This window comes from Lactuca serriola, chromosome 8, assembly GCF_051521515.1.
Source record: "Lactuca serriola cultivar US96UC23 chromosome 8, Lser_US96UC23_V15, whole genome shotgun sequence".
NCBI classification, from domain to species: Eukaryota; Viridiplantae; Streptophyta; class Magnoliopsida; order Asterales; family Asteraceae; genus Lactuca; species Lactuca serriola.
Genome location: NC_136415.1, coordinates 80,518,088 through 80,545,272, shown reverse-complemented (window position 1 = coordinate 80,545,272; position 27,185 = coordinate 80,518,088). Strand labels below are relative to the sequence as shown.

Here is a 27,185-nt window from a genome sequence, read left to right as displayed (position 1 = left end):
TATTGCAATACAGTCATTGTATATTGTGATTTAATCGTTAATATATTGATCATATGTTATATAGGGTGGTGTTGAAAATATTTAATTAAATATTTTAAATATGTTTTTTTTGTTTTGTAATTGTACCGTTTCAAAAAGATAATTAATTAAAACTCATACATATGTTATTCTTTTCATCTCTCTCTCTCTCTCTCTCTATATATATATATATATATATATATATATATATATATATATATATATATATATATTATAATAGAGGTCAAAACACTTCAACCAAAATTTATTTAAAATCTAATATTTAAAATGCTTTTTAATAATGATTATAAAAATTTCAACATGTGTTACTTAATTGATTGACTAATAAAAATATTAATGTTTTGAAACTCCTAACTTTTAAAGTTATATTATTTAATTTGTTAGTTAACTAAAATATTTTTCCTACATAAAGATAACAATTTTATGTTTGGTTACTCATATTTGTTTATATAATTAGAAAACAAGGTGTACATATAATGACTACTTCAATTTCACATAGGAATCGATACCACTAGAGATGTATGTTGTATTTAACCGGTGGTAGAAGATTCACATATATTTTTAATTAATTATATTAATGCTTAGTAATATCTATGTTATATTCCTATTCACCTTAATTTTTTAGGTATAAATTAAGGAAGATGATTCTCGGCGCATCAACATAAAATCAAACGTACGCTTTGCAAAATATGTAATTAAAATTAAATATCATATTTACTGATCGACTTATTTTAAAACTCTTAATGACATTTATGTATAATGATATATTTTGTATGACTTCATTCTTAATTTCACTGTTTAATATTTGAAAGTTCATATATGAAACCTTAGATGTTTTGGTGTAATATAAATAGTGTAATACAAAATTTATTAGTTCAATATTGTTTATTAATAGCTCATTCAAAACAACTTATTACTTATTTTATCCGAAAAATATTATCGGACATAAGAAAAGTAGATTATATTAATGTTATACAAAAACTTATAATATATATTGAATATTATAAAAGTAAAAGTAAAATTTATAAAGTATGAACTATATTAGATAATATCAAAATATAAGTTGATGGATTTTTATGTTATTTGATAATTCGGTTAATGTCCAAAACATAACAAAAAAATACAAATTTCAACATATTTCCATTTTTTTCTATAATTATTCGCACAAGGTTACGCCTAGTGTGGGTGTGGGTGTGTGTATATATATATATATATATATATATATATATATATATATATATATATATATATATGTGTGTGTGTGTATTTTTATGTATTGTTAGATTTTAAAAATTAAACTTATTTTAATATTAACTTAGAATGGGAAAGGATGCCTACAATACTTACTATATATTTTCATTATTTATCTCTACATCAACATCAATATCCCAAATTTATCGGAATGAGATTACAAGATTATCAAATAATTGTGATATTCCACCAAGGATAGATAATATTTTCATCGATGATTTGGACAAATTTTACGAACAGTTTTATTTATTTATTTTGGATATATGTTATATTAATTTTAAAAAGGAAAGTGGGATAAGAACATAGGGTGTAATTGATTATTGGAAGCGTTATCATAATTGAAAGAAATAGCATTTTTTTAGCAACATTTAAAATAAAAGTATAAATAATATAATAAAATCCTCACTCCCAAACAACAAATAAAAAGGTAAATATGAAAAATAAATAAAAAGGAAAAAAAGCGGCAGCTGTACACCAAAACCAGAGTCTCCTCCGTTTTTGTTTCTTTCATCGCTCATCGATTTGAGCTAACAGAAGATCGTCAAAATTTAGCACGATCCAAGCATAACAGGGTCAGCAAATTTAACCAATTTTGATCAGAGATCGGGAACTGAGCTGACAATATTATTTTCTTTTTTATTTCATTGTTTATGTTTGGATTTTGTTTGGCGAAAATTGGTATTGTTTCCGATCTTGATGTTTCGGGAGAATTCCTTTTTGGGTTTTGATGGGTTTTCGATTATCTAAAAAAGGTCGATGAGATTTTCGAGTTTTGTTACGGTTTTGTAAAGCAAGTTTTGGTTGATTGAGATATATCTTTTTCCCCTTTTTTGTTCTTTTTCAAATTATTTTGTTTAGAAGAAAGTGTATTTGATTGGTCTCCTTTTTGGGTTTTTCTTTTGGATGATTTCTGTTGGGAGTAGAGATGGTAGGAAGGGGTTAAGTTTGAGGTATGGTGTTGAAGGCGGAGATATGGATTTAGAGACTGAACTTGAAGAAGGAGAGGCCTGTTTTCAGAACAATAACGATGATGATTCAACAATTGACCCTGACGTTGCTCTTTCTTATCTTGTAAGGAACAATTTTCTCCGACTACTGTTTAAGCTGTTTCAATTGTTAGGTTTTGAATTGTATTGCTCTATTACAATTAATTAGTAAATGGGCATTGTTTCAAATCAATTTCCTCGTCTTGGATGGTTAGATCTATGTGTTGTATGTATAATTTGCTTTCTATCTGTATATGTAACAACGTGAATTGATGTTTGCCTGAATTTTAGTAGCCTGTACATGGGTTGTTTGGATGTGCTTTTTCCATAATCAGCATGAGTATTAGGGTAAAAAGTAATCAGATTTGGGGAAGTATGTAAGAAGTTGCTATTGAGAGAAATCTGATCTTACCTACCTATTCCTAGCTTCAGTCAGCTCATTATTTGATTATAACCATCCATTTTGCAATAAATAGCTTAGAAACACACATCCAACAACCCCACACCCATCTTTGTTTCTATTTGTAAATTTCTCCTCAACAAATAAGTACTTGGACATTGAATTTTTGTAGCTACCTTTGAACCTTCCGTTAAATTTTTCCCTACTTTTAGAGCATTGGATGCTTATAAAGCATCATTGATTAATTAACCTACATCTATGGAGTGTGACAGTTTTTGAGTTTTTAGGGTTAGTGACATTCTGAGTTGGTTTCTGAATCTTGAGTTATTGTGTTGTAACAAGTGACTTGCTCCTTGTTTGAACCAAGAGTAACAAATCTATGTTGCAAAGAGTAGATGTGGGGAGATACAAATGCATGATATATAGATTATGCACATGGATGAGTTTATATACGTGAGCTTGTGTGCGTGAAGTCTATAAGGAAACCAATAAAAGACAGAAGTTCTCTTATAATTCATATAATAAATGCGTAAACTTAGACCTTATCGCTCTTTACTTATTAGACCTTCCGTTCCAAAAGGTTAGTCCTTTAATGTTTTTCCATGCTTGTTAAGGAACGTAATTCTAGTTTCTAGTAATTGCAACATGCTATTCCGTTTTTGCAGTTGCAATTTAGGTTAATGGGTAGTTGATTTGACCTAGATGAGAGAACAAGACATTCAAAACATAACAGATAGAAAAGGTAAATAAGGGTATTCATTCAAGGACAAATACGATTAAGAAACGGAAGACGTATGCCTAGTCTCTTGATTTGTGTAGTACTTTGGTTCTTTTTTCTTCTGATTTTTGAAGTGAAGAAACAGTTAATACGTATATCATATTCGAGACAAAGAATTTATATGCAATGTGAATATGTGATTGTCCTATCAAAGCTTGTAGTTGTTTGTCTTACACATACTTGTAATTTCTGAAGGATGAGAAACTTCAAGATGTGTTGGGACATTTTCAGAAGGATTTTGAAGGTGGAGTTTCAGCTGAAAACTTGGGTAAGTTAAAGAAGTAGCGGATCGTTGGTATGCCCAAACTAAAAGTGCTGGAATGCTGATTCTAGCATTTGTGCTTATTTGCAGGGGCAAAGTTTGGGGGATACGGTTCATTTTTGCCCACTTATCAACGTTCTCCTGCTTGCCCTCATCCAAAGACGCCACCAAAAATTCCCACCAATAATCAATCCATATCTCCAAACGATCTTCATGTAGAGGTAATCCACATCCACCATAATTGGCATAATAACAAGTAACAACCCCTCTTTCAATAATCAATACCATAGTTAATGGTTGCATTTACATTTTGCACAAGTGTATTTAGTTATATTACTACACAGGGTGGTCGTCAGAGCTCTGTATCCACATCAAATGCATCTCAATCAACAAAGCATGGACCAGTTTTGACTGGTGGTGCATCTGCACCACCACCAAGGGGTCACTTGATGAATGGTAAAGTGAAACAAGAAGGGCACCCCTTATTTAATAAGGCTGGTGACAAATTCACTTCTAATGGACAATCTGTTAACAACTTTGCTAACATTTCTGACCAAAAGTCGCTCAAGGTTAGAATCAAAGTTGGCTCTGATAACTTGTCGACTCAAAAAAATGCTGAAATCTACAGTGGACTTGGCCTTGATGTCTCCCCTTCATCATCATTGGAAGCTAGTCCTGTAGACAGTGATGATTTTTGCCATTTGCCTAATGGCAGCCCTCATGAGGAATCACCCACTAGTATTCTTGAGGTTGGTAAAGTTTTCTTGAATCTTGATCTTCTTTTTACGTGGGTAAGATTTTAATTTTGAATTTTTGATTCTGAAATAGATGATGACATCATTTCCGGTTCTTGGAGGTCTACTGTTATCCCCTCTTCCGTATGAACTCTTGTATTTGAATGAAAAAGAAAAACGGGAGGATAGTAGTTGTGGTTCTGTGCATAAAAAAAGCCAAGAAACTACTTTGGCAGTTAATAGGCCTGATATTAAAGTTGACCGAAACGAGAAGAAGCCAAAGACCGAGGGTAATTTGGTCCCACCTGAACTGAAAAACGTCAACATTATTTGTGATGGCATTGGTGGTGTAACAAAAAAGGAAGCTGACATGGATAATTTGTCTTGTGAGGAACCTCTCTCTAATGGTATGAGGGTGGATTTCAGAAAAGGTGCTGCCTTTAAGGGTGGATCATCTGGTGTTACACCAAAAGAAGAATCTTTATATCCAGTTTTGACACCAAATGATATTCGGGCTGAGAAGCCTTATAAAAAAGATTCAAACTCTGATGAAAAGTATCCAACTTTCCCTACAAAATCCGATTCAGATGTTTCCAAGAATGGAAAAGTCCAGCCCCCAAAGCAGAAGGCTGCTCACAAAGCTACATCACGAGAAAAAGATTCCACAAAATTGGCCACATCATCTTCTGGGGGAAAAAAGAAATCAAAAGGAAGTTTGGAAAATGGTTTTGAAAGTGTCGAGGTCTTGAAAGTCAAGAATGACCCTTCCAAAAGTAAAAACAACGCTCACGGGTTGAAAACGGATGATCCGAGGGGCAATAATGTCAAAGTGAGAGATACATACAAAGATTTCTTTGGAGAACCTGATCCAGAACTTGAAGAGGGTGATGACATGGCTTTAGAGGAAAAGCCTTTTGGGGATAGGCAAAAGGACAATAGAGTAACGGAGAAGGGTACTCTAGAAACTAATATTTTGTCAAAAGATAGACTAAATGGAAAGAAAGATCAGAAACCGTCTTCAGTAGTGTATCCGGGAATGGCCCCACTTATAGCCCCGATAACGGGACCCACACCTGTTTCTGATGCAGCTTCTGGAACAGTGGCTGCTGTTGTCAATGAAGATTGGGTTTGTTGTGATAAATGTGAGAAATGGAGGCTTCTTCCACCTGGTGTCAATCCTTCTAGTCTTCCTGAAAAGTGGCTCTGTAGCATGCTCGAGTGGCTGTAAGTGTTTTTTTTCTTCCATAAATTTATCGTTTCACTTTTTTGAAAAAGTTATATGCAACAGATGTAGAACAATGCCCATATCGATAGCAAAATTCTCATTCATGCAAACCATAGCTTTTCTTTCTTGCATTTTTGTAAGGGTGATGGTTGTTGACATACTTTTAACATATGTCACATCAATAGGCCTGGAATGAACCGCTGCAGCATCAGTCAGGAAGAGACAACAAAGGCCATTATGGCCCATTTTCCAGGCCCAGCCCCTACAGCCCAAGGGTTACAGCCGGTGCATCCTGGTGGGCCCATGTCACTTGATCCCCCTCCACATCCTGATCAAAGACACCATCTTTTTGGTCCACAAGCTGCTGTAAAGAAAAAGCATGGAACAAAAGATGTCCCAAATGAACCGAAACAAGAGAGACCCTCGTTGTCTTCTAACTCTGCAAAAAAGAATTTACAAACATCCAATAAAACTAGAAGCTTGAATGGTGCACACCACTCTCCCTCTCATCTAGAATTTCAAGATTCTGGCCAATCTAGTAGCATGATTGCAGAAAAGCACAGATTGAAGCATAAAGAAAAGAAGAAGCTGCGTGAAAACTTTGTCGATGAAGGTATTTTGATGTTGATTCTGATATTTTCTTTTCTTGTACGGTTTCTTGACTTTGATCTTTTCTTGTACGGTTTCTTGACTTTGATCTTTTCTTGTACAGGTAATAATAATAATAATCATAATCATAATCATAACAATAATCCTCTTCAATTGAAGATTAAGAACAAAAGAGAGACTGGTCAAGATTGTTCTAGAGATTCAAAGAAAGTGAAAACGGATGATAATCATGGGACCGATAAAGATTGGGCTTCTGACCATAAGAAATATGATGATCGCCTTAAAGATTCAAAATCTGCCTCAAAAGTTTTGGGTATGCATCCCAAAAATCCAAACGGAACCCCCCATGTTGTGCACAAAAGGAAATCTAATGAATTTGAGGAAGAAACGAGTGAAAATGGGCATAGGAAGGGTAAAAGGGTAAAAGTACCTGAACCCCGTGAGGAAGAAATGTTTACAAGCAAAGGTGAGGGAAGAATTAGAGTGATAGATTCTTCTAAAAGAGATCATGTGCCCATGCCACTGCATGCTTCACTGGCTGCTACTTCAAGCTCTTCAAAAGTATCCGGTTCTCATAAAACTAAAACCAATACCCAGGAAGCAAAAGGGTCACCAGTGGAATCCGTTTCTTCATCTCCTTTGAGAATCTTGAATCCTGATAAGCTTATTATATCTTCTAGAAGGAACATTGAAGGTGTTGATAATTGTCAAGATGCTGTCAGTCCTAAAAAAGACTGGGAGGAAGATAGAGGAAGTTTCCGATCAAACACAACATTCAAGAAGGATTTAGATGTAACAGAATCTTTAGATAAGGGTTTAGGTAAGGTGGAAATTGCCCCTTCACTTGAATTTGAAACATTTCGTGTTGGTACCTCAGGGGCAAAACCGTCCGCTCAAGGCCATAATGATGACAGATCTCATTCCAACGGTTCTCGTTCAAGGAAAAACGGGAAAGGATCCTCCTCAAGATCTAAAGACAAAAACCGGAGTTCTAAATCTGATATTGACAAGATTAACCTTAAGATATCAGATGTCCCTATTTATGAAGAAAAGTCAAAGGCAGGGCGACACAAATCTCAAGAGAAGCCATCTGTATATCCCGATAAGTTTGAAAAGGGGTCAGCTTCAAAAAAAGATTCTTCAAAACCATTGAGTGAGAACACTAGTAAACGGGATCCCCAACCAAAGCATGGACACAATGACGATTCTGCCCCTGTCCCGGTTCATGACGTGAAGCAGAATAACATGTCAATGGAGCGTGATGTTGAAAGGATTTCAAAGAAGGATGTTTCCGGAAGAGGAAAGTCACACTCTTTACCACCTACAGGAAAAGGTCAAAATGACGCGTCACGCCCTCCACAACCTTGTGTGGTTTCTCAAAAAGAAAATGGTTTACTGGTTGATGCTGCTGAAGGGAGTGATGTATTGAAAGGAGCAAAGCAGAAAAAGAAAGTTGAAAACCAGTCCACAAGTGTAAGACATCCAACCCCCCCGAATAGGCATAATAAGGGAAGGGGGGATCATGATGCACCGAGTCCACTCAGACGGGAATCATCGAGTCAGGCTGCAAGTGCTGTTAAAGAGGCAAAAGCTCTTAAGCACATGGCTGATCGCCTTAAGGTTTGTTCAAGTTATTCCTTAAATCATGTTTGTATGAGTAATCGACTATGTCTATGTGTGTGATGAGGTGGTTGATTGATTGATAATTGATTTTTGCAGAATTCTGGATCCAACCATGAGAGTAATTCACTTTATTTCCAAGCTGCCCTTAAGTTTCTTTATGGGTCCTCTTTATTGGAATCCAGCCATAGTGAGACTGGGAAACATGGTGATATGATTCAGTCAATGGTCATGTATGGTAGCACTGCAAAACTTTGCGAGTAAGTATGCTTACATTTCTTTACCCATAATACATTTTTCATTTTCCTTTTTTGTAACAATGTTTGATTAATGATGATATTAATAATAGGTATGTTGCACATGAATATGAGAAATCAAAAGAAATGGCTGCTGCAGCTCTGGCCTACAAATTGGCTGAGGTGGCATATTTAAAGGTGGTCTATTCATCACATACAAATGCATGCAAAGATCGCCAAGAATTGCAATCGTCTCTCCAAATAGGTCCTACTGGTATGTATGCTTTTTTCATCTCATTTATTGCATTTAAAGCCTTTACACTTATCTTGTATTATTAAACACTTTGAACAAAAGGCACATTATTATTTAGTTTGAAGTTTAAACACGTGTTAATAAAGATTTTTATGCGATGTTTATATTTGTTGTAGGTGAGTCCCCTTCTTCCTCAGCTTCTGATATCGATAACTTGAATAACAACAACCCAGCAGCTGTTGACAAAGCTGCCATAGCCAAGGGTGTTAGTGATCCTCAAATTGCTGGAAATCATGTAATTGCTGCTCGAAATAAGCCCAACTTTTTGCGGATTCTTAACTTTGTAAGTGCACAATGAATGAATCATCATGTTGTAATTCCCATTTTGTCCTGCTGGTTCTTGAAATAAAAGACATAAATGCCCCTCTCATTCTCTTCATTGAAAATACAACCACAAACACAACCTTAGCACAGCTTTTTGGGTTCTTAAAAACATTAATTTGCAGGCACAGGATGTCAACTTTGCAATGGAAGCTTCAAGAAGATCTCAGATTGCATATGCAGCATGTGGTTCACAACCAGAACATGCCCACCATAAAGAAATAATCAAACCGGCTTTGGATTTCAACTTTCAGGATGTTGAAGGATTGTTACAACTTGTAAGGGTTGCAATGGAAGTAATTAGCAGGTGATTTTTTTGGGTAATTTGATCTCTTTCAGCTCTTCTATAAAACCACCTGTTTAGATGTTGGGGACAAGATTTCAACACCCTTTGTACAAGTGTACAGTACAAATAAGGAGCTGATCAAATAAAAAGTTGCAGATGAAAGATTGATTGATCAGTTTAGTGAGTGAGAAGGAGGGTTGATTGATTGGATTGAACATTGTTAATTTGTTATGTTGTTGATTGTCATTTGGAAAAATCATAAGGTCACCATGTTGTCAGTATCGTGATTTAGTTTGCTGAAGTCGAAGGGGTTGACATCAAGTTTCTGTCTTTCCAGGTATGTAAATGTTATATAAACTTATTCTCTTTATTTTACTTGAATTAAATACATAATTAATGTAATAGGAATATGATTACAGCTTACAAGTATGCTATTGAATTGAATTTATCCGATTTGCCATCTTCATTGTTGTTCTTTTTGAAAGTTAAGCATTTTTATTAATTGTAGTTTTGACTTTGATTGCAGTTGACCGTTTTGTACATAATGGTGTCGTGGAGTTAGTTTGCATTGAGAAATGACCGAAATCGTTGAGTAAATACTTAATGTAGCATCGAAGATGGTTTAAGAAGTTTGATTTGGTTCACTTTGTTAAGCATATAAAGACATTTAGGTTGCGGTTGTTTGCGATAGATTTTTTTTTTTTGGATCATTTGTGACAAAATCATGTATCTTTTTCGGTTCGAATTATTGTTAGAGAAGGAACTGAGAGTATTTGTTGGCATGTACTAACGAACTCATGGATTATATAATGAGAATCCTAGCAACAATCGTGGATTTAGGCAAGTTATGGTTGTGGCAAATTGTTTATAAGTGGGTATTAGCCTTTTCTTTTTTTTATATACCATATGATTCGCCAGATATAATAAAAATCCTAAAATCAATTTTGCATTTTGTGCTTCTGCTGATCTTTTTCTGTATTTTTGTTTAACATTTTTTGACTCGGATTTGTTGCTTGTTTATAAAGGTGCCACCATTTTTTGCTTGTATTTTTGTGTTCACAAATGATTTTTTGTTGCAAACTTTCCTCCAAATATGATATATCTGTGCCAAATTTGGTGATCAACATTTACAAGATTATGAGTTGGGAAATATAGTTGTAATTGATTTGGTGAACAATATGAAATTTGCATGCTCTATCCAAAACGATCCAATGGGCAAATTGATAAGAACAAAATCAAAGAAAACAAAAGTAACCTAAATGCTTGCATTCAACCTAAGTAAACCTGAAATTCATGAGGATCTCCAAGATACGATACGGGGATCTACAAGATACGACAGTCTAAGAAAAACAAGATCATAATATTCAATACCCTTCCTCTAGGGCCTTGCCCCTCCTACTTATTTTATCCCTAGCCGAAAGTACTAAAGCTCACCCAAAACAAAACCAAAAACATTATTTAGCTAAAAAAGATTTAAAATAAAATACAACTATTTGAGAAAAATAGTTGATTGCCCCCTTGAGGCTTCTTTCCCTCCTCTGGTAAACCTTTGACCACTTATTCAGGTGATTCATATCAATATTCATGTCCTGAAAATTCACATTGTCCTCAAGGTGATGCTCTGGAAACTTGCGACAAATGAACTCGCACTCCTCCGAGGTGGCTTCTTTTTCTGGTAACCCTTTCCACTTGATCAACCATGTCGTAACACCCAAGTTCTCTCGACTCTGTATCACCTATTCCGGAATCATCACTGACGAATCCTCCTTAGCCAGCTTCGTTGACAGTTCAGTAAGTATTGAATGATCACCCACCACCTTCTTGAGTTGCGATACATGAAAAACTGGATGAATCGAAGCTGTAGCAGGTAAATTGAGCTTATATGCCACCTTATCGATGTGTATCTGAAAGGGTCCATAATAACGTGGGGACAACTTTTCATTCTGTTTTTGCCCTACAGTGATCTGTCGATAGGGTCGGATCTTCAAGTACACACATTCCCCCACATTAAACTCCACCTTATGCCGCTTCCCATCTGCTTGAGCCTTCATGAGCTGTTGGGCTCGAAGCAAATGAATCTTCAGCTACCCAAGAACCTCATCCCAACGTCTCAAATACTCATCCACCTTAAATGTGACAACCAATCACGATTGTAATTAACCAATTTCGGAGGATCACGCTTGTACAACACCTTACACATGGTCATTCAGATCGACGAGTGATAAGAGGTATTGTACCGCTATTCAGCCCACGGTAACCATTTCACCCACTTTTTGGGTTGCGTGGAAGAAAAACATCTCAAATAAGTCTCAAGACTTCTATTGACCACCTCCATTTGGCCATCCGTCTGCGGGTGGTATGCAGTGCTTCGCTTCAATGTGGTACCCTAAAATTTAAAATATTGCTTCCAAAACAAGCTCAAAAAAATCTTGTCTCTGTCTGACACAATAGAACGTGGAATTCCATGTAAGCGCACAATTTCCTGAATAAAAACGTTCACCACAGATGAAGCCGTAAATGGATGTTTGAGAGGGATAAAGTGGGCGGATTTACTCAAGCGACCACGATGTAACATCCTGTTTCGGATCGTCCAAGATTAGGTTCGTGGGGTGCAACCTGGGCATGAGGAAGCCTCGGGGTTGCGACAAATTGCTAGAAGCATAGGGCATCTCGTCACCTTTCCGTGGATATGAGCTTCATTAGAAACGGAGTTATATCGAGGAAGTTATGGAAGTTTGAAGTTTTGGCAAGATAAGTCCCTTATTTGAGAAAGGTCGCAGCTGAGTACGTTGGGCGTACGTGTGTGTACGCTTAGCGTACTCATGTGCGTGACTTCTAAGCGGAGCCACCTAGTACGATGGGTGTACTAGGCACAAAATGAAAACCCTAAATGAGGGGTGTCTCTATATAAAGAATGAGATGGCCTCATTCACCATCCTTAGACAATAAACCCTCTCAAACCCTAATCCTCTTTCTTGAGCTTGTGAGTGTCCATTTGAGAGCCCTTAAGTGATTTTGTGTGTTCTTGGAGTGAAGAAAGAGCTTTGGAGAAGAAGGAGTGAGAGTCCAGGCCTTGGATCTGAGCGTATCTGAGTTAGGAGTTTTATCTAGAGGTATAAGGCTCCAAGCTTTCTCACTCTTTTGTTTTGTGCATCATAATAGAGTATTTTAGGGTTTTGTCCCAAAAGTTGGAGACTTTATGTGATACTTGAGCTCCAAAGACTATGATCAACCCCTTTGAGTGTATTTAGTGGTGTAGTGTCATAAAAATCAATACTTGGACGTTGGAATCAAGCCATGCATGAGATATGAGCATTTTGTGATAGAAGAGTGAGATTTTTGTGTGTTTGTAACCTTATCATCCATGCAAAGACTTAAAGTCACTGACTTTATGGAGTAAGAGCCATTAGGGAGTCCAGATCTGTGATTTGAGCCAATGTCTTAAGTGATTAAGACCAAATGAGTAGAAAGAGTGAAACTGGGAAGTGCGCTGAGTGTAATTCCAGTATGCCCTGCGTACTGACCAAGTGTCCCCGATGGTCAATCTGGATTCGTGAGTACGTTGAGCGTACCAAGGGAGGTACGCCCCGCGTAACCTCACTGTGGACTTTTGGGTTAAGTCTCATTTCGGGCCTTGAGATTTGTCCCTGGATTTTTAGGCTTGTGTACCAGAGATTTGGATCAGAGGAATATCATATATATGTGCCTTGGGCCCTTGTGTTAGACTTGTCATCTATACTTGAGAGTTAGGCCTCGGGAGAGACCATTTATTATTGGGCCTTGGTGGGCCCAATGGGTTTTGGGTTATGGATGGGCTGGTTAGTGGGCTACCTTTAGACCTTGAGTGAGAGTTTGGACTTAGTTCCTAATTAGGTTAATTGTGGTTTTGGCTCAGAGATAGAGGTTGGTGCGCAACAGCAGTGTTTATAGGAGTTGTTCATCATCCGAGGTGAGTCTTCTCACTATACTTACCATGAGTGGTATCTTTGTGTGACCGTGATGTCTTATGTGCTTACCTGTGTATTGTGATATTCTGCATTATGTCTTTGTGTTTTATGTTGAGTATTATTGTTATGAGCTTATTGAGTTAGGACCGGAGGGTCCACCCAAGTTGTGGGACCGGAGGGTCTCCACTGAGATACATTGACCGGAGGGTCGTATGGAGTTAGCCTCGAGTGACTAATGTGATATGTGTGGTATTTTGGGGAACTCACCAAGCTTTGTGCTTACCGTGTTATGTGATATGTGTTTCAGGTTCTTTTCAGGATCGCGGGAAGGTGACTGCTTGATTATACACACCAGAGAAAGAGTTACGTTTCAAGGATCCTAGATTATAAATCAAACAATTATGGAGTTGCGTTTTGTAAATTAAATAAATGAGAATTTTTGTGAAATGTGTTATGAGAATTATGTGATTTTAAAAATGAAAAAATTTGTTTAAAAATTTACAGTGTTACAAGTTGGTATCAGAGCCTTGGTTTGAGGGATTCGGATGCACCTTCGGGTATGTCTGGACTAAAACTGGGGATTTGAGAAATTTTTTAAAAAGAAATGATTTTTCTAAAAAGAGCAAGAGTTTCTAAGAGAAAACAAGAAGGAGCAGTGTGTACAATCAGCCCGAGCCCAAACGCTGATTTCCCAAAATACCCTAACTTATTGTGTTATGAGTTATTATTAAGATATTAGTGATGCATGCTAGAGGATAGGCTAGGTATTTCATATATTAGGGCTAGAGTTGCCTGATTTGTGATGCCTTAGCCTAGGAATTGTTGCTATCTGTGATGTGTTTTTAGTATGTGCGGAGTAAGAGTATCCAACAGGAATCTTTTAGAGAGAGCTTTGAGTAGAGGAGTAATCTAGGATAGATACATAGATGAGCATTGGAGGAGCCTACTGAGGGAGTAGTTATGTGACATCCCCAAAATCTCGGCCAGAAAAGACCGATTTCATTTATGTTTTTTAAATAATTTCAGAGTAAATCTTTTTGATTTAAAAGAGTTGCGGAATTTGTTCCCAAAACAAAACATGATAAAATAATATTTATCAAAACATTTCATCAAGAGATGCATTTTCATTATATATAATCAAAACTCGGGATGTCATGTTCCGATACAGACCATAAAGCATAAATGATAACATTACAAGTCATTCAACAAATATATACATATACGGACTTGTAAACAGAACAACTCGATGATTCATCCATCTTACGCCCTTGCGCCACTTCCTGTAATACAAATAAAACTGAGTGGGTCAGGCTTGGGAGCCTGGTGAGCATATAGGGTTTTCAACCCACAATAAATATATCATATTTAATTTCACCAACCAATCACTATCCCGATTACCCATTCCTGTTATCCTCACTTTACGTCCCTAAAATAACATCTATCTCAAGGGACCTAATCTAGGATTTTCATCGGGACGGACATTACTGCTAAGGGGTTTTCCTCAACAATAGATATCCTAAAGGCAACCATGAGGGGGATAGAGTACACCGGTGAACACATCGTTCACAACACCTACAGTTTATGAACCTGCTAGCGTTCCACTGGACTGTCTAGAAAGAGTCCGTGGTCGTTATCCATACTCCGCTGAATAACTAGATCAACAACAACAACAACATCAAGGCCTCTCATCTGTTTATTACACACCAACTATCTACCCATGTTCTACCCAACATATTAGTAGATAAAAATATATATTTTCATACATAGTTTAAAACCTGTATATCGTTTTCATTCAATACATATTCCACATAACAGATGAGGCACACCCACATAACACGTATTTCATAGAAAGTAAATCAGATCTATGAGATAGAAGAGTATGAATATACATTCACACTTATAACAACAAAATTATACACATAAACATCAATATACTTAATACACTCAAACCATACTTGTATTATTATCGTGTTTATGAAAGGTAGTATACACTCACTTGATCAGAAGACGATCAGACAGCACTACGACTTGCAGAAGTAGTAATCCTCAGCAGATCTGGAAGATCTCTACAAAAATCGAACTTCACGCGGGCAGAGCTTCGGCTCGGGAACCACACTTCTCGGGATCTTCGGGATCTCGGGACTTGCTTCGGGGCTCGAGAATAATACCGGGGCTTCGGGGTATTTCTGGCACGCAAATCGATGCAAAACGGGAGAGAGAAGAGAGAAAATGAACAAAAGAACCGGCTGCCCTCGCATCCTATTTATAGGAGGCTGGAGCCTCGGAGTACGCGGGGCGTACTGCTCCGAAACGTCATGGCGTTCGTCATCCGAAGAACTCGAGTGCGAGGTGCATCATACTTCGCTGTACGCGGGGCATACTTCGGATTAGATCGGTGACTCCTTCGGATATACATCCGAATTAAAGATTTAATTTAAATACAAAATATTTAATAAACTTCGGAAATTCATATCTTCTTCATACGAACTCCGTTTTCGGCGTTCTTTATATCCACGTGAAGGTGAGACTACGCTCTACAACTTTCGTTTAGACTCCGTCGGCAAATTTTAACTTTATTTTTATTATTTATTTTTAATAGGCCGGGACAGAAAAATTTCGTTATAAATTCATAACTTCTTCGTTTGACGTCCGTTCTCGCCTAGCTTTTTATCGCTTCGATACCAACAATGAGATCTTCAATCCTCGTTTAGATTGCTTCGGCTAAAAACCGCTCGATCTCAAATCGAGTATTTCGGGCTGCACACCGCTAAGCCGAAACTTCGATAAATCATAACTTCCTCATACGAAGTCAGATTTGGGCGTTCTATATATATTCGGAAACCTCGTTTCAACTACTACAACATTAACCAAAGATATCAAGTTTATTTTACACTTAAATTTTGACGCTTATTTTTATTCTTAATTAATCAAACCACATAATTAAGCAATTAAGCACAAAACACATAATACTCAAATAATACACTTCTATTATTTCAAAACGGGTTACAAAGGTTAACCTAGACTATTATATCAACATTAATGACAGACCCAGAAACATAGGCGTTACAATTCTCTCCACCTTAGAATGATTCCGTCCCCGGAATCACACATCAACAAACAACTGCGGATAGCGACCCATCATGTCACTCTCCGTCTCCCAGGTGAGATTCGGCCCATTCGTGTGTTTCCATCGGACAAGCACTAACTCGACCATCTTGCGTCGCAACTTCTTAGTCTTTCGGTCAACAATTGCCTCTGGTTCTCCAATCAACCTTTTGTTCTCATCAATTCTCAATTCAGAAATTGGAATTATGTCGGGAACTTCTCCCGTGAACTTCCTCAAATAGCACACATGAAAAGTGTTATGAATTCCATTCAGTTCTTCTGGTAGTTCGAGCTTGTAAGCTTGGTTCCCAATCCTCTGAAAAACTTTAAACGGTCCAATAAACCTTGGACTCAACTTTCCCCTTTTACCAAATCTTATAAGTCCCTTCCACGGCGAGACTTTAAGCAAAACCGAATCCCCAACCTCAAAAGTCATCGGTCTTCGCTTTTTGTCAGCATAGTTCTTTTGACGATCCTGAGCTGCTAACATTCTTTCCCTAATTATTTTCAACTTTTCAGCAGTTTGATGAACCATCTCCGGTCCCATAAACTGCTTTTCCCCAGCCTCGAGCCAACAAGACGGCGTACGACACTTCTGTCCATACAAAGCTTGGTAAGGTGCCATCTTAATGCTCGAGTGAAAACTATTATTATAGGAAAATTCTACCAATGGTAAATGTTCATCCCAATTACCTAGGAATTCCAAGGTACATGCTCTCAGCATATCTTCAAGTGTTTGTATCGTTCGTTCGCTCTGACCATCAGTCTGCGGATGGTAAGTTGTACTCAAACACAACTTGGTACCCATTTCCTCTTGTAGACATTTCCAAAATCGTGAGGTGAAACGACTATCACGATCCGATACAATTGTTAACGGAACACCGTGAAGCCTCACAATTTCCTTCACGTAAGAATTTGCAAGCTTCTCCATAGACCATTTCTCTTTGGCTGCTATGAAATGCGCACTCTTAGTGAATCGATCAACGACCACCCAAATCATGTCGTGACCATTCTTTGTTCTGGGCAGTTTAGTGACAAAATCCATAGCAATGTCTTCCCACTTACTCATAGGCATAGGCAAAGGTTCTAAACTCCCGTACGGTTTCTGATGTTGTGTCTTTACTCTCGCACAAGTCACACACTCAGCCACATACTTTGCAACATCAAGCTTCATTGTCGGCCACCAATAATAGGGTTTCAGGTCCCTATACATTTTTGTGCTACCGGGATGAATTGAGTACATGGTTTTGTGAGCTTCTTCCATCAGAAGATCTCTTACTCCTCCTGTCTTAGGTACCCAAACCCGATCTTGGAACACCTTTAGTCCATGACTGTTTACACCGAACACCAACGTTTTGCCCAAACGTTCCTCCTTTCGGTCATTCTTCTCAGAAGCTTCGCTTTGAGCTTTCTTTATACTTTCCACAATGGTCGAGACAACTTCAATTCTCAATGCTCTTGGCCTTTTCCTTTCAAGATTGACTTTCCGACTGAGAGCATCAGCAACAACATTAGCCTTACCGGGGTGGTAAAGTATCTCGCAGTCGTAGTCCTTGAGTAACTCCAGCCAGCGTTGTTGCCTCATATTCAATTCTTTTTTATTAAAGAGATATTGGAGACTCTTATGATCAGTAAAAAGTTTTCACTTCGTGCCATAGAGGTAATGCCTCCATATTTTCAGAGCGAAAACTACCGCTGCCAACTCTAAATCATGAGTCGGGTAATTCTTTTCATGCTCCTTCAGCTGTCGAGACGCATATGCTATCACCTTTTCTCTTTGGGTCAAAACACAACCCAATCCAACCCCAGACGCATCGCTATAAACAGCGAAGTCTTCAACTCCATCAGGTAGAGAAAGTATCGATGCCTCGCATAGTTTCTTTTTTAGCTTCTCGAATGCTTCATTATGCTTATCATTCCAACCATAAGTAGCTCCTTTATGGGTCAAAGCTGCTAATGGAGTAGCGATCGAAGAAAAGCCTTGGATAAACCTTCGGTAATATCCGGCTAATCCCAAAAAGCTTCGGATCTCCGTGGGACTTTTCGGTTGTTCCCATTTCATCACAGCTTCGATCTTCGCTGGATCAACCATTATCCCTTCTTGTTTGACCACGTGACCCAAGAATTGGACTTCACGAATCCAAAAATCACATTTGGAGAACTTAGCATATAGCTTCTCCTTCTTCAAGACTTCTAACACTTCTCGCAAGTGTCTGCCATGCTCCTCTTGGCTTTTTGAATTAATCAGAATGTCATCTATGAACACTATCACAGATTTATCTAGGAACGGATTACAAACTCTGTTCATTAAATCCATGAATGCCGCTGGAGCATTGGTTAGTCCAAACGACATAACCAAAAACTCGTAGTGTCCATATCGAGTTCTGAATGCAGTCTTCTCTATATCCTGCTCTCTTACTTTCAGCTGATGATATCCTGATCTTAGGTCGATCTTTGAGAAATAACTTGAACCTTGTAGTTGATCGAATAGGTCATCAATCCTTGGCAACGGATATCTATTCTTTATTGTTGCCTTATTCAGCTCTCTGTAATCGATGCACATTCTCATACTTCCATCTTTCTTCTTCACAAATAACACCAGAGCTCCCTAGGGCGATGAACTAGATCTAATGAAACCTTTGTCCAATAACTCCTGAAGTTGCATCATCAGCTCCTTCATCTCCGTCGGTGCTAATCGATAAGGTGCTTTTGCTATTGGCGTTGTCCCTGGCAACAAGTCTATTCTAAACTCCACTTGTCTATCAGGCGGTAATCCAGGAAGATCTTTGGGAAATACTTTCGGATAATCACACACAACAGGAATATTCTGCATCACCTTCTTTTCCTTCTTAGCATTGATCACGAATGCTAAGTATGATGTACACCCTTTGGTCAAACATTTTCTGGCTTTCATTAGGGAAATGATTCCAGAATTTACTCTGCGTTTGTCCCCATACACCATAAACGAATCTTTCCCAGGCGGGTTCACTTTAACTATCTTCTTCTTGCATAAAATTTCGGCATCATTGGCGCTAAGCCAATCCATTCCAAGCACGATGTCGAAACCATTAAGTTCGATAGGCAATAATTCCTCATGGAACTCATTCCCATTCAGATCAATTAAGATGTTTTTCATACAATGGTTAACAGGTACAAGCTTGCCACTAGCAACTTCGACTAATAAGGCATTATCTAGTCTATCAACAGGCAAAGCTAGTTTTCTACCAAATTCATGCGATATAAAGGAGTAGTTGGCTCCAGAATCAAATAAAATTTGGGCAGGCAATGTGTTTACGAGAAAGGTACCTGAAGCGACATCAGCTTCATCTTTAGCAGCTTCCAGTGTCATCTGGAATGCTCTCGCCTTTGGCTTTGGCGGAATGTTGGGTCTAGCTGCCTCCTTCTTCTTCGGGCAGTCCCTCGACATGTGTCCCTCCTCACCACAACCATAGCAAACCTTCTTAGAGAGGGTACACTCATTGGCATAGTGCCCTGGCTTTCCACACTTGTAGCATGTGGCCACCACTTCACACTTCCCATGATGCTTCTTCTTACATTTGTCGCACCATTTCGCTTCGCCTCCACTTCCCCTCGAACCAGACTTCGAGAACTTGTTTTTCTTGTTGGACCCTGAAGTTCCATCGAACTTCCTCTTTTCACCAATATCTATCCTTTCCAGACCCTTTCCTTCTGCTGAGCCTCCACATTCTTAGCTGCACGAACAGCCGTTTTCAGAGTAGTTGCCATCTTGACTGTCGGACCAAAGCCGGCAGGCAGTCCATTAGCAAACCTCTCAATCTTGGAGAGTTCCGTTGGCACTAGGTACGGAAATAACTTCATTTTCTCAGTGAACGCAGTATCATAGTCATCTATGCTCATCCTCCCCTTCTTCAAGTTTTGGAACTCATTGTTCAGATCAATCAGGTCTATCTTTGAACAATACTACACCCTTAGTTATTCCAAGAACTCCTCCCATGACATTTTCAGGGCTTCTCCTCGTGGCATAGTATCTGCCAACAACTTCCACCAACTCAATACTCCAGTCTTCAGTTGTCTAACTGCAAAGACGGTCTTCTGTTTGTTGCTACAGTCGCAACTTTCAAATACCATCTCCATTTCGGAGATCCAATCCATTATCTCAACAGGCTTTGGGCTTCCAGAAAGACTTGGCGGTTTGGCGCCCAAGAAGTTCTTGTACATTCGCCCATCCTTGTTGTTTCTCCTTTCCGGATCGTTCCTTCGTTCTCCTTGAGTCCCAACTTGACTCAAAATGCGACTATTGTTCCCTTCCTCCGATTGCTCGGGAATCAATTCGGGTTCCTCAATAGGTATGATAGGTTCATCCCTATTATCATGCAACATCTGTCGCATCTCATCCCTTTGTTCGGCTAGCATAGCCCGAATTATGGCTTGCACCCCAGCCATTGTTATTGGTTCTGGTGCTGCTGCTACAACAGGTATTGGCTCAATCACTGGCGGTTAATTCCTGTTTTCATCTGCGTTTCCAACGCCACTCCTTGTTCTCACCATTTTTGATCTACACACCGAATAAGGTGAAATTTAGGTCTTCATTCACGATAGATATTCAAATCATCCTTATTACTCTGAAACGTTTACATGCTAGTTCTAATACCGTAGACATACGCTTAGAATCCTACACACATAAGGTTTCCAGATCCGGTCGGCAACAGACCGTAGATCCGAACAATTAATATCATATATGGCAACATATAACATTTAGCACATAAAAGCATTTTAGACAACTTTCCTAAAATAAACTAGTGCTCGTGTCTATAATATATCAGACACACTTCTCACAATTCCACTTAGCATTCTAAGTTTAAGTCTAGAAATCCTACAAATTCCTAGTTCGCTTAAACTAATGCTCTGATACCAACTGTGACATCCCCAAAATCTCGGCCAGAAAAGACCGATTTCATTTATGCTTTTTAAATAATTTCAGAGTAAATCCTTTTGATTTAAAAGAGTTGCGGAATTTGTTCCCAAAACAAAACATGATAAAATAATATTTATCAAAGCATTTCATCAAGAGATGCATTTTCATTATATATAATCAAAACTCGGGATGTCATGTTCCGATACAGACCATAAAGTATAAACGATAACATTACAAGTCATTCAACAAATATATACATATACAGACTTGTAAACAGAACAACTCGATGATTCATCCATCTTACGCCCTTGCGCCACTTCCTGTAATACAAATAAAACTGAGTGGGTCAGGCTTGGGAGCCTGGTGAGCATATAGGGTTTTCAACCCACAATAAATATATCATATTTAATTTCACCAACCAATCACTATCCCGATTACTCATTCCCGTTATCCTCACTTTAAGTCCCTAAAATAACATCTATCTCAAGGGACCTAATCTAGGATTTTCATCGGGACGGACATTACTGCTAAGGGGTTTTCCTCAACAATAGATATCCTAAAGGCAACCATGAGGGGGATAGAGTACACCGGTGAACACATCGTTCACAACACCTACAGTTTATGAACCTGCTAGCGTTCCACTGGACTGTCTAGAAAGAGTCCGTGGTCGTTATCCATACTCCGCTGAATAACTAGATCAACAACAACAACAACATCAAGGCCTCTCATCTGTTTATTACACACCAACTATCTACCCATGTTCTACCCAACATATTAGTAGATAAAAATATATATTTTCATACATAGTTTAAAACCTGTATATCGTTTTCATTCAATACATATTCCACATAACAGATGAGGCACACCCACATAACACGTATTTCATAGAAAGTAAATCAGATCTATGAGATAGAAGAGTATGAATATACATTCACACTTATAACAACAAAATTATACACATAAACATCAATATACTTAATACACTCAAACCATACTTGTATTATTATCGTGTTTATGAAAGGTAGTATACACTCACTTGATCAGAAGACGATCAGACAGCACTACGACTTGCAGAAGTAGTAATCCTCAGCAGATCTGGAAGATCTCTACAAAAATCGAACTTCACGCGGGCAGAGCTTCGGCTCGGGAACCACACTTCTCGGGATCTTCGGGATCTCGGGACTTGCTTCGGGGCTCGAGAATAATATCGGGGCTTCGGGGTATTTCTGGCACGCAAATCGATGCAAAACGGGAGAGAGAAGAGAGAAAATGAACAAAAGAATCGGCTGCCCTCGCATCCTATTTATAGGAGGCTGGAGCCTCGGAGTACGCGGGGCGTACTGCTCCGAAACGTCATGGCGTTCGTCATCCGAAGAACTCGAGTGCGAGGTGCATCATGCTTCGCTGTACGCTTATTTTTATTCTTAATTAATCAAACCACATAATTAAGCAATTAAGCACAAAACACATAATACTCAAATAATACACTTCTATTATTTCAAAACGGGTTACAAAGGTTAACCTAGACTATTATATCAACATTAATGACAGGCCCAGAAACACAAGCGTTACAAGTTAGATACATGCGAGAGGTAGGGTTGCTTGAGTTCGGTGATACCTTTTGAGTGTGAGTAGAGTAAATAGAGTTGTAACCTAGATTGGTTTTACATGTTAGTGGAGATTATTCGATGCCCGGATGTTGTTTGCTTTGTGCTTTGTGCTTTGTGGAACTCTTCATGATGGGAGTCAGCTACTAAGTGAATATGACGATATTCATGGCATTGTAAGGAGTTCTTCAGCAGCTGATGGTAGACATGTGTAAAAACCTAGGAAGAGCCTAAGGAGTAACTTTAGAGTAGCTGATAGAGGAGAGTATTCGCTGGGTAGCGACCGGGTATATCGGGATTGGTGATCGAGAAGGTTGAGCAGCTACTTAGGAAATCTGGGACGATCCGTGCGGAAAGTATGGGTAAATGTGGCAGGTAGTATGGGCCCGTACTACTGAAAGCAGAGGACCCGTACTCGAAACAGAGAGAATTCCAGAGGTTCTAAGTAGCAGATTTAGAAGTGATATCATGGTTCGAGTACCATGGTTCGTGGCAGATTGAGAAGTGATATCATGGTTCGAGTACCATGGTTCGTGGCAGATTGAGAGGTGATAACATGGTTCGAGTACCATGATTCGTGGCAAATTGAGAGGTGATAACATGGTTCAAGTACCATGATTCGTGGCGGTTAGTGCTCCAGAGTTTACCAGTTATCCGGTTGTGATTGATTAGACTGAGAGCAGATATGATAAAGTGTGGGGCCAGAGGGCCATGTCGAACGAGTTTCAATGGAGCAGACCTTGATATGGAAATCGAGTTAGTTTCCGAGAGATTTTTGGTGAGATGCCAGTTGGAGTCGCAAGACTCAGCGATGAGTAGAGATGATGCTTATTGGAGGATCATGGTCTGAGTTGAGCAATCGACGGATAGATGAGACGTCAACTTCTGTGAAAAGAGTTGTGTTGTCCCCGTTTCCTGGGAGAAGCAAAATAGATAATGAGCTTCCGGTTTCAGAGTTGGAGGTAAAACCCGTGGGGTAGCATTGGGTGGTGACCTTTTCACCGGTGTATTTGGGCAACATGTCTGCTGTGAGGTATTTTTTTTATATATATACCATGAAGGAGTCATTAGTGGGGACTAAGATGGGAAAGGATAGGGAAGGTGCCTTTATGAGTGAGGCATGCTTTTAGTAGCAGTTCCAAGTGATTACAGAGGAGTATATCAGGGCGGTGGCCCTCGTTGTCTACATTGTGTATCGACTGTGAGAGTGAGGTCTCTAGTTTTTTTTATGATTCCCGTGATGGGAGGCTGGTCGAGGGATCAGAGACGAGGTGCGTGATAGTGCATTATTTCTAGATTTAGAGTCAGGACTAATTCGGAACAGTTGGGGTATCCGGCGATGTGTCGGCCTGAGGCTTCGAGATGACTAGAGGCAGTCACGTGGGAGGATTCTGAGGTTTTTGTCTGAGTCACGGGATATTTGGAGCTGCTCGGTTTCCATCGGGAAGATCATTGAGTGATTATGTGGTAAATTCTAAGAGTCAAGTGTGATGTACCTGGTGAAACAGTCTATGGAGTAGATTGTTGGTATGCCAACTGGTGATGGTTCGAACCCTGAGTGGGGGAGAACTGGGTATTCTATTGAGAGGATCAACAATCCGTTCAAGTGCGGTTAGAGAACTGGTTATGGAGATTTTCGGTGCGGACACATGAGACCTGGGTTATTTATGGATGAGGCGAGGTGCAAGGCCAGATGATGTATGTATGTGCTTAAGAAAGGATGAGTGAACCCACGGAAAGTGGCCGTTGGTCAGAGAATTTATTGTGACCAGGGATTTTTCGGGTTTGCAAATGTTGAGTTCGAGGCGGTTGGGTCGCTGAGTCAGGATGCAATAGTTGAGATTTACGGGTATAGGTATAGCTTGTGATCTATACTCCAGGAGGGGCAACAGTTGATTTGTCAACCAATTTCAGATTCGGTATGAGTAGTTTCGTATGGGTGGTGATCAGTAGAGGATGGAGCTTCGGATTTTCGTCAACGTGTTTTCAGTCATCGACGATTTCTCCGTGTTTCAATTTGTAAGATGGGAGCAATTCAAGGTTTCAAGTTGCGGGAGTGGAAGATCGGTGGTGGAGGCAAGACATCGTAAGATGTTGTGATAGTGTACCGAGGTACCCGTGCATGAAGTCCTAATTTTGGTCATGTTGGGACTCGAGTTGTGAGATGGCGAGTGGAGTACCGAGAGACTTTTGTTCCAGTGGGAATCCATCAGTTAAGTGTTGCTAGAGTGGGACTGTCTAAGGGTGTATCTGTGTTGTGAAAAGTGTCTTGCCTACGAGAACTTACATCAGGAGTGGTGGTGCATAAGTTGGGTGGGTGTAAGCACCTATCTATGTTGAGCCGCGGAGCATGAGTTGGTGAACTCAATGTAGTGATGACTTGATGATGAGATTATGGGGTGATAAGAGAGCAAGTGCATCCGGGTGGGAGTAATCGCTTGGGATTATCAGGGGAAACTATAGAGTGAGCCCATGGTGAGTCAGTGAGCGAGAGAGTGTTGTAAGACTACGGGGAACCGTAGCATCCATGAGTCATTGGGAGAGGGAATCATGGTACTGCGGGGAGCCGTAGTATTCGCTAGTCAGTGAGAGAGTGTTGTGATACTGCGGGGAGCCGTAGCATTCACTGGTTAGCGGGAGAGTGTTGTGATAATGCGGGGAGCCGTAGTACTCATTAGGCAGCGAGATAATGTCGTGGTACTACGGGGAGTCGTAGTATTCACTGGTTAGCGAGCGAGTGTTGTGATACTACGGGAAGCCGTAGCATTCATGAGTTGGTGAGAGGGTGTCGTAAGTATGCGGGGAGCCGTAGCATTCATGAGTCAATAAAGGAGCGTCTTAAGACTACGGGGGGAACCGTAGCACTCAGTAGTCGATAAGAGTGAATACTGTTATGCGGGGAGTTGTAGTATTCACTAGTTAGAGTATGAAGTCGAGGAGTTCTTAGGCTTGGGTAGCCTTACCACTTGAGTCTTCAGGAACCTAGTTGTCGGAGGTCACAAGACTAGGGTCTCCGTGATGGTCGGGAATTGTTATATCCCGAGTTGAGGAGGGATTACCGTAATCGGAAGGAAGTGGGAGAGATGGTGTATACATAAATTCGTGAATCGCGGGTATGGGTTGAGTATCAGATTGAAAATGAGTGGTTCCAATTATGTTGTTGAATCAGACTCTCGAGTTGAGTTTGGGACAATTCGTGTATTGAGTAGGCGAGATGAGGTTCCAGATTCGTAGATGGGTTTCATTTTGAGGGGTATTGATCTCCATCTGATGTCTCAGACCGAAGTGGGTCAGTTTCGTTGGTATGGGAAGAATTGTGAGACGCATGGAACCAATAAGTGGTAGACGACAAAGGTCGAAGGTGAGACGACTTCAGATGGGGTTGTAGTATTCACTTGGGGTAAAGCGAACTTCGTGACTTGTGTGTCACAATGAGCCGAGATAGTTATTGTGAGAAGGAAGTCGGTAAGTCGTTTTATTGTGTGTACATTGGGTAACCTTTGGAGGTTCAACTATTGGGTCGGAGTTGACCTAGTGCTCAGTGTTGGAAGAGACATTTGAGGTGAACTGGGGCTTATGATTAATGGTGTCATAGGATCGTTCCGAGCTGGCTTGACTGCTTTCTTGTCTAAGGACAGAGTTTTGAGGATCATTCCTTCAGAAGAAGTTCTGATAGCTGAACAGGCGGTGGGTCCTTAGTGGGATATGACATTTCCGTTCCTTTTGAGTTACGATCAGGATCGATTAGAGAATCGGATTTGGTAGAGTGTTCTTAGAGTCTGTTATTTGATGAGCGGTTAACATGATGATATTTTGCGAGGGTGGTTTAACAGAGAGACAGACCACTAGAGTTTCCAAGTTCTGGAGAGACAGATCGAGTACCGCAGCGGCAGAGGGTCTGTCCTTCTTCAGGGTCAGGAGTTCCTGTTGGGTTCAGGTGTCTTTGGAAGAGATTGTTGTATGATATGAGGTCCTAGCATTCTATCATGCAAAAACGGAGCAAATCCTTAGCCCTAACTAGCATGCGATTCACAGATTCACAGATCAAATCACACCAGATAAGATGTATGGGTATTTTGGGAGAAACTTACTTGAGTTCGGTCGATTGTACGCATCACACCCCTTTTATCTTTACAAAGTCCTTTTTAAAAATTGATTTCCTTTTTCAAAAATCTTTTTAAAACATATTTTCCTTTTAAGAAAATTTATCAACTCCTCAGTTTGAGTTCAATTACACTCGAGATTACGCTCGGGCGAGGGCCATCCAGGGATGGGTGACCCCCGGGAAGTTTTCGTGCCGGGAGCCCAAAGCGGACAATATTGTGATACGTGTCGGGTATACCCGAAAATAAATATCCATACCTAAAACTCGACCTATATTATTATCGGGTTAACCTATTACCCGAATGTTCATACCTGTTACCAGTTCTACCCGACCCATTCTACCCGAATTCGGAACGGGTCGGGTGGGTAGAACGGGTTTCGGGTTTTTTCGACAGGCCTAATAAAGTATACATCCCAGGTATGTGTTCAATTCATCAAGTTGATCAAGTTGAAGTTTAACTTCTT

General features: G+C 39.4%; 2 protein-coding genes across 3 annotated transcripts; one reads left to right on the top strand and one right to left on the bottom strand.

Annotated features, from left to right (window-relative positions):
* Nucleotides 1-1,728: 1,728 nt before the first annotated feature.
* Nucleotides 1,729-9,904, top strand: LOC145066571 (cysteine-tryptophan domain-containing zinc finger protein 3-like). Of its 2 annotated transcripts, XM_079013865.1 has the most exons (13): nucleotides 1,729-1,862; nucleotides 2,214-2,361; nucleotides 3,650-3,722; nucleotides 3,807-3,937; nucleotides 4,061-4,465; nucleotides 4,545-5,674; nucleotides 5,861-6,288; nucleotides 6,388-7,904; nucleotides 8,004-8,164; nucleotides 8,254-8,414; nucleotides 8,570-8,736; nucleotides 8,900-9,397; nucleotides 9,587-9,904. In XM_079013865.1, exons 2-12 carry the CDS (start codon nucleotides 2,263-2,265, stop codon nucleotides 9,083-9,085), a joined length of 4,458 nt encoding a protein of 1,485 aa, XP_078869991.1. In that variant the 5' UTR covers nucleotides 1,729-1,862; nucleotides 2,214-2,262; the 3' UTR covers nucleotides 9,086-9,397; nucleotides 9,587-9,904. The 2 variants fall into 2 exon arrangements, with proteins under 2 accessions (XP_078869991.1, XP_078869990.1); XM_079013864.1 differs by having other exon boundaries at nucleotides 1,730-2,361.
* Nucleotides 9,905-10,796: 892 nt separating this feature from the next.
* On the bottom strand, nucleotides 10,797-11,111 carry LOC145067094 (uncharacterized). The gene has a single exon (XM_079014302.1). The coding sequence runs from the start codon at nucleotides 11,109-11,111 to the stop codon at nucleotides 10,797-10,799; it is 315 nt and encodes a 104-aa protein (XP_078870428.1).
* Nucleotides 11,112-27,185: the final 16,074 nt, after the last annotated feature.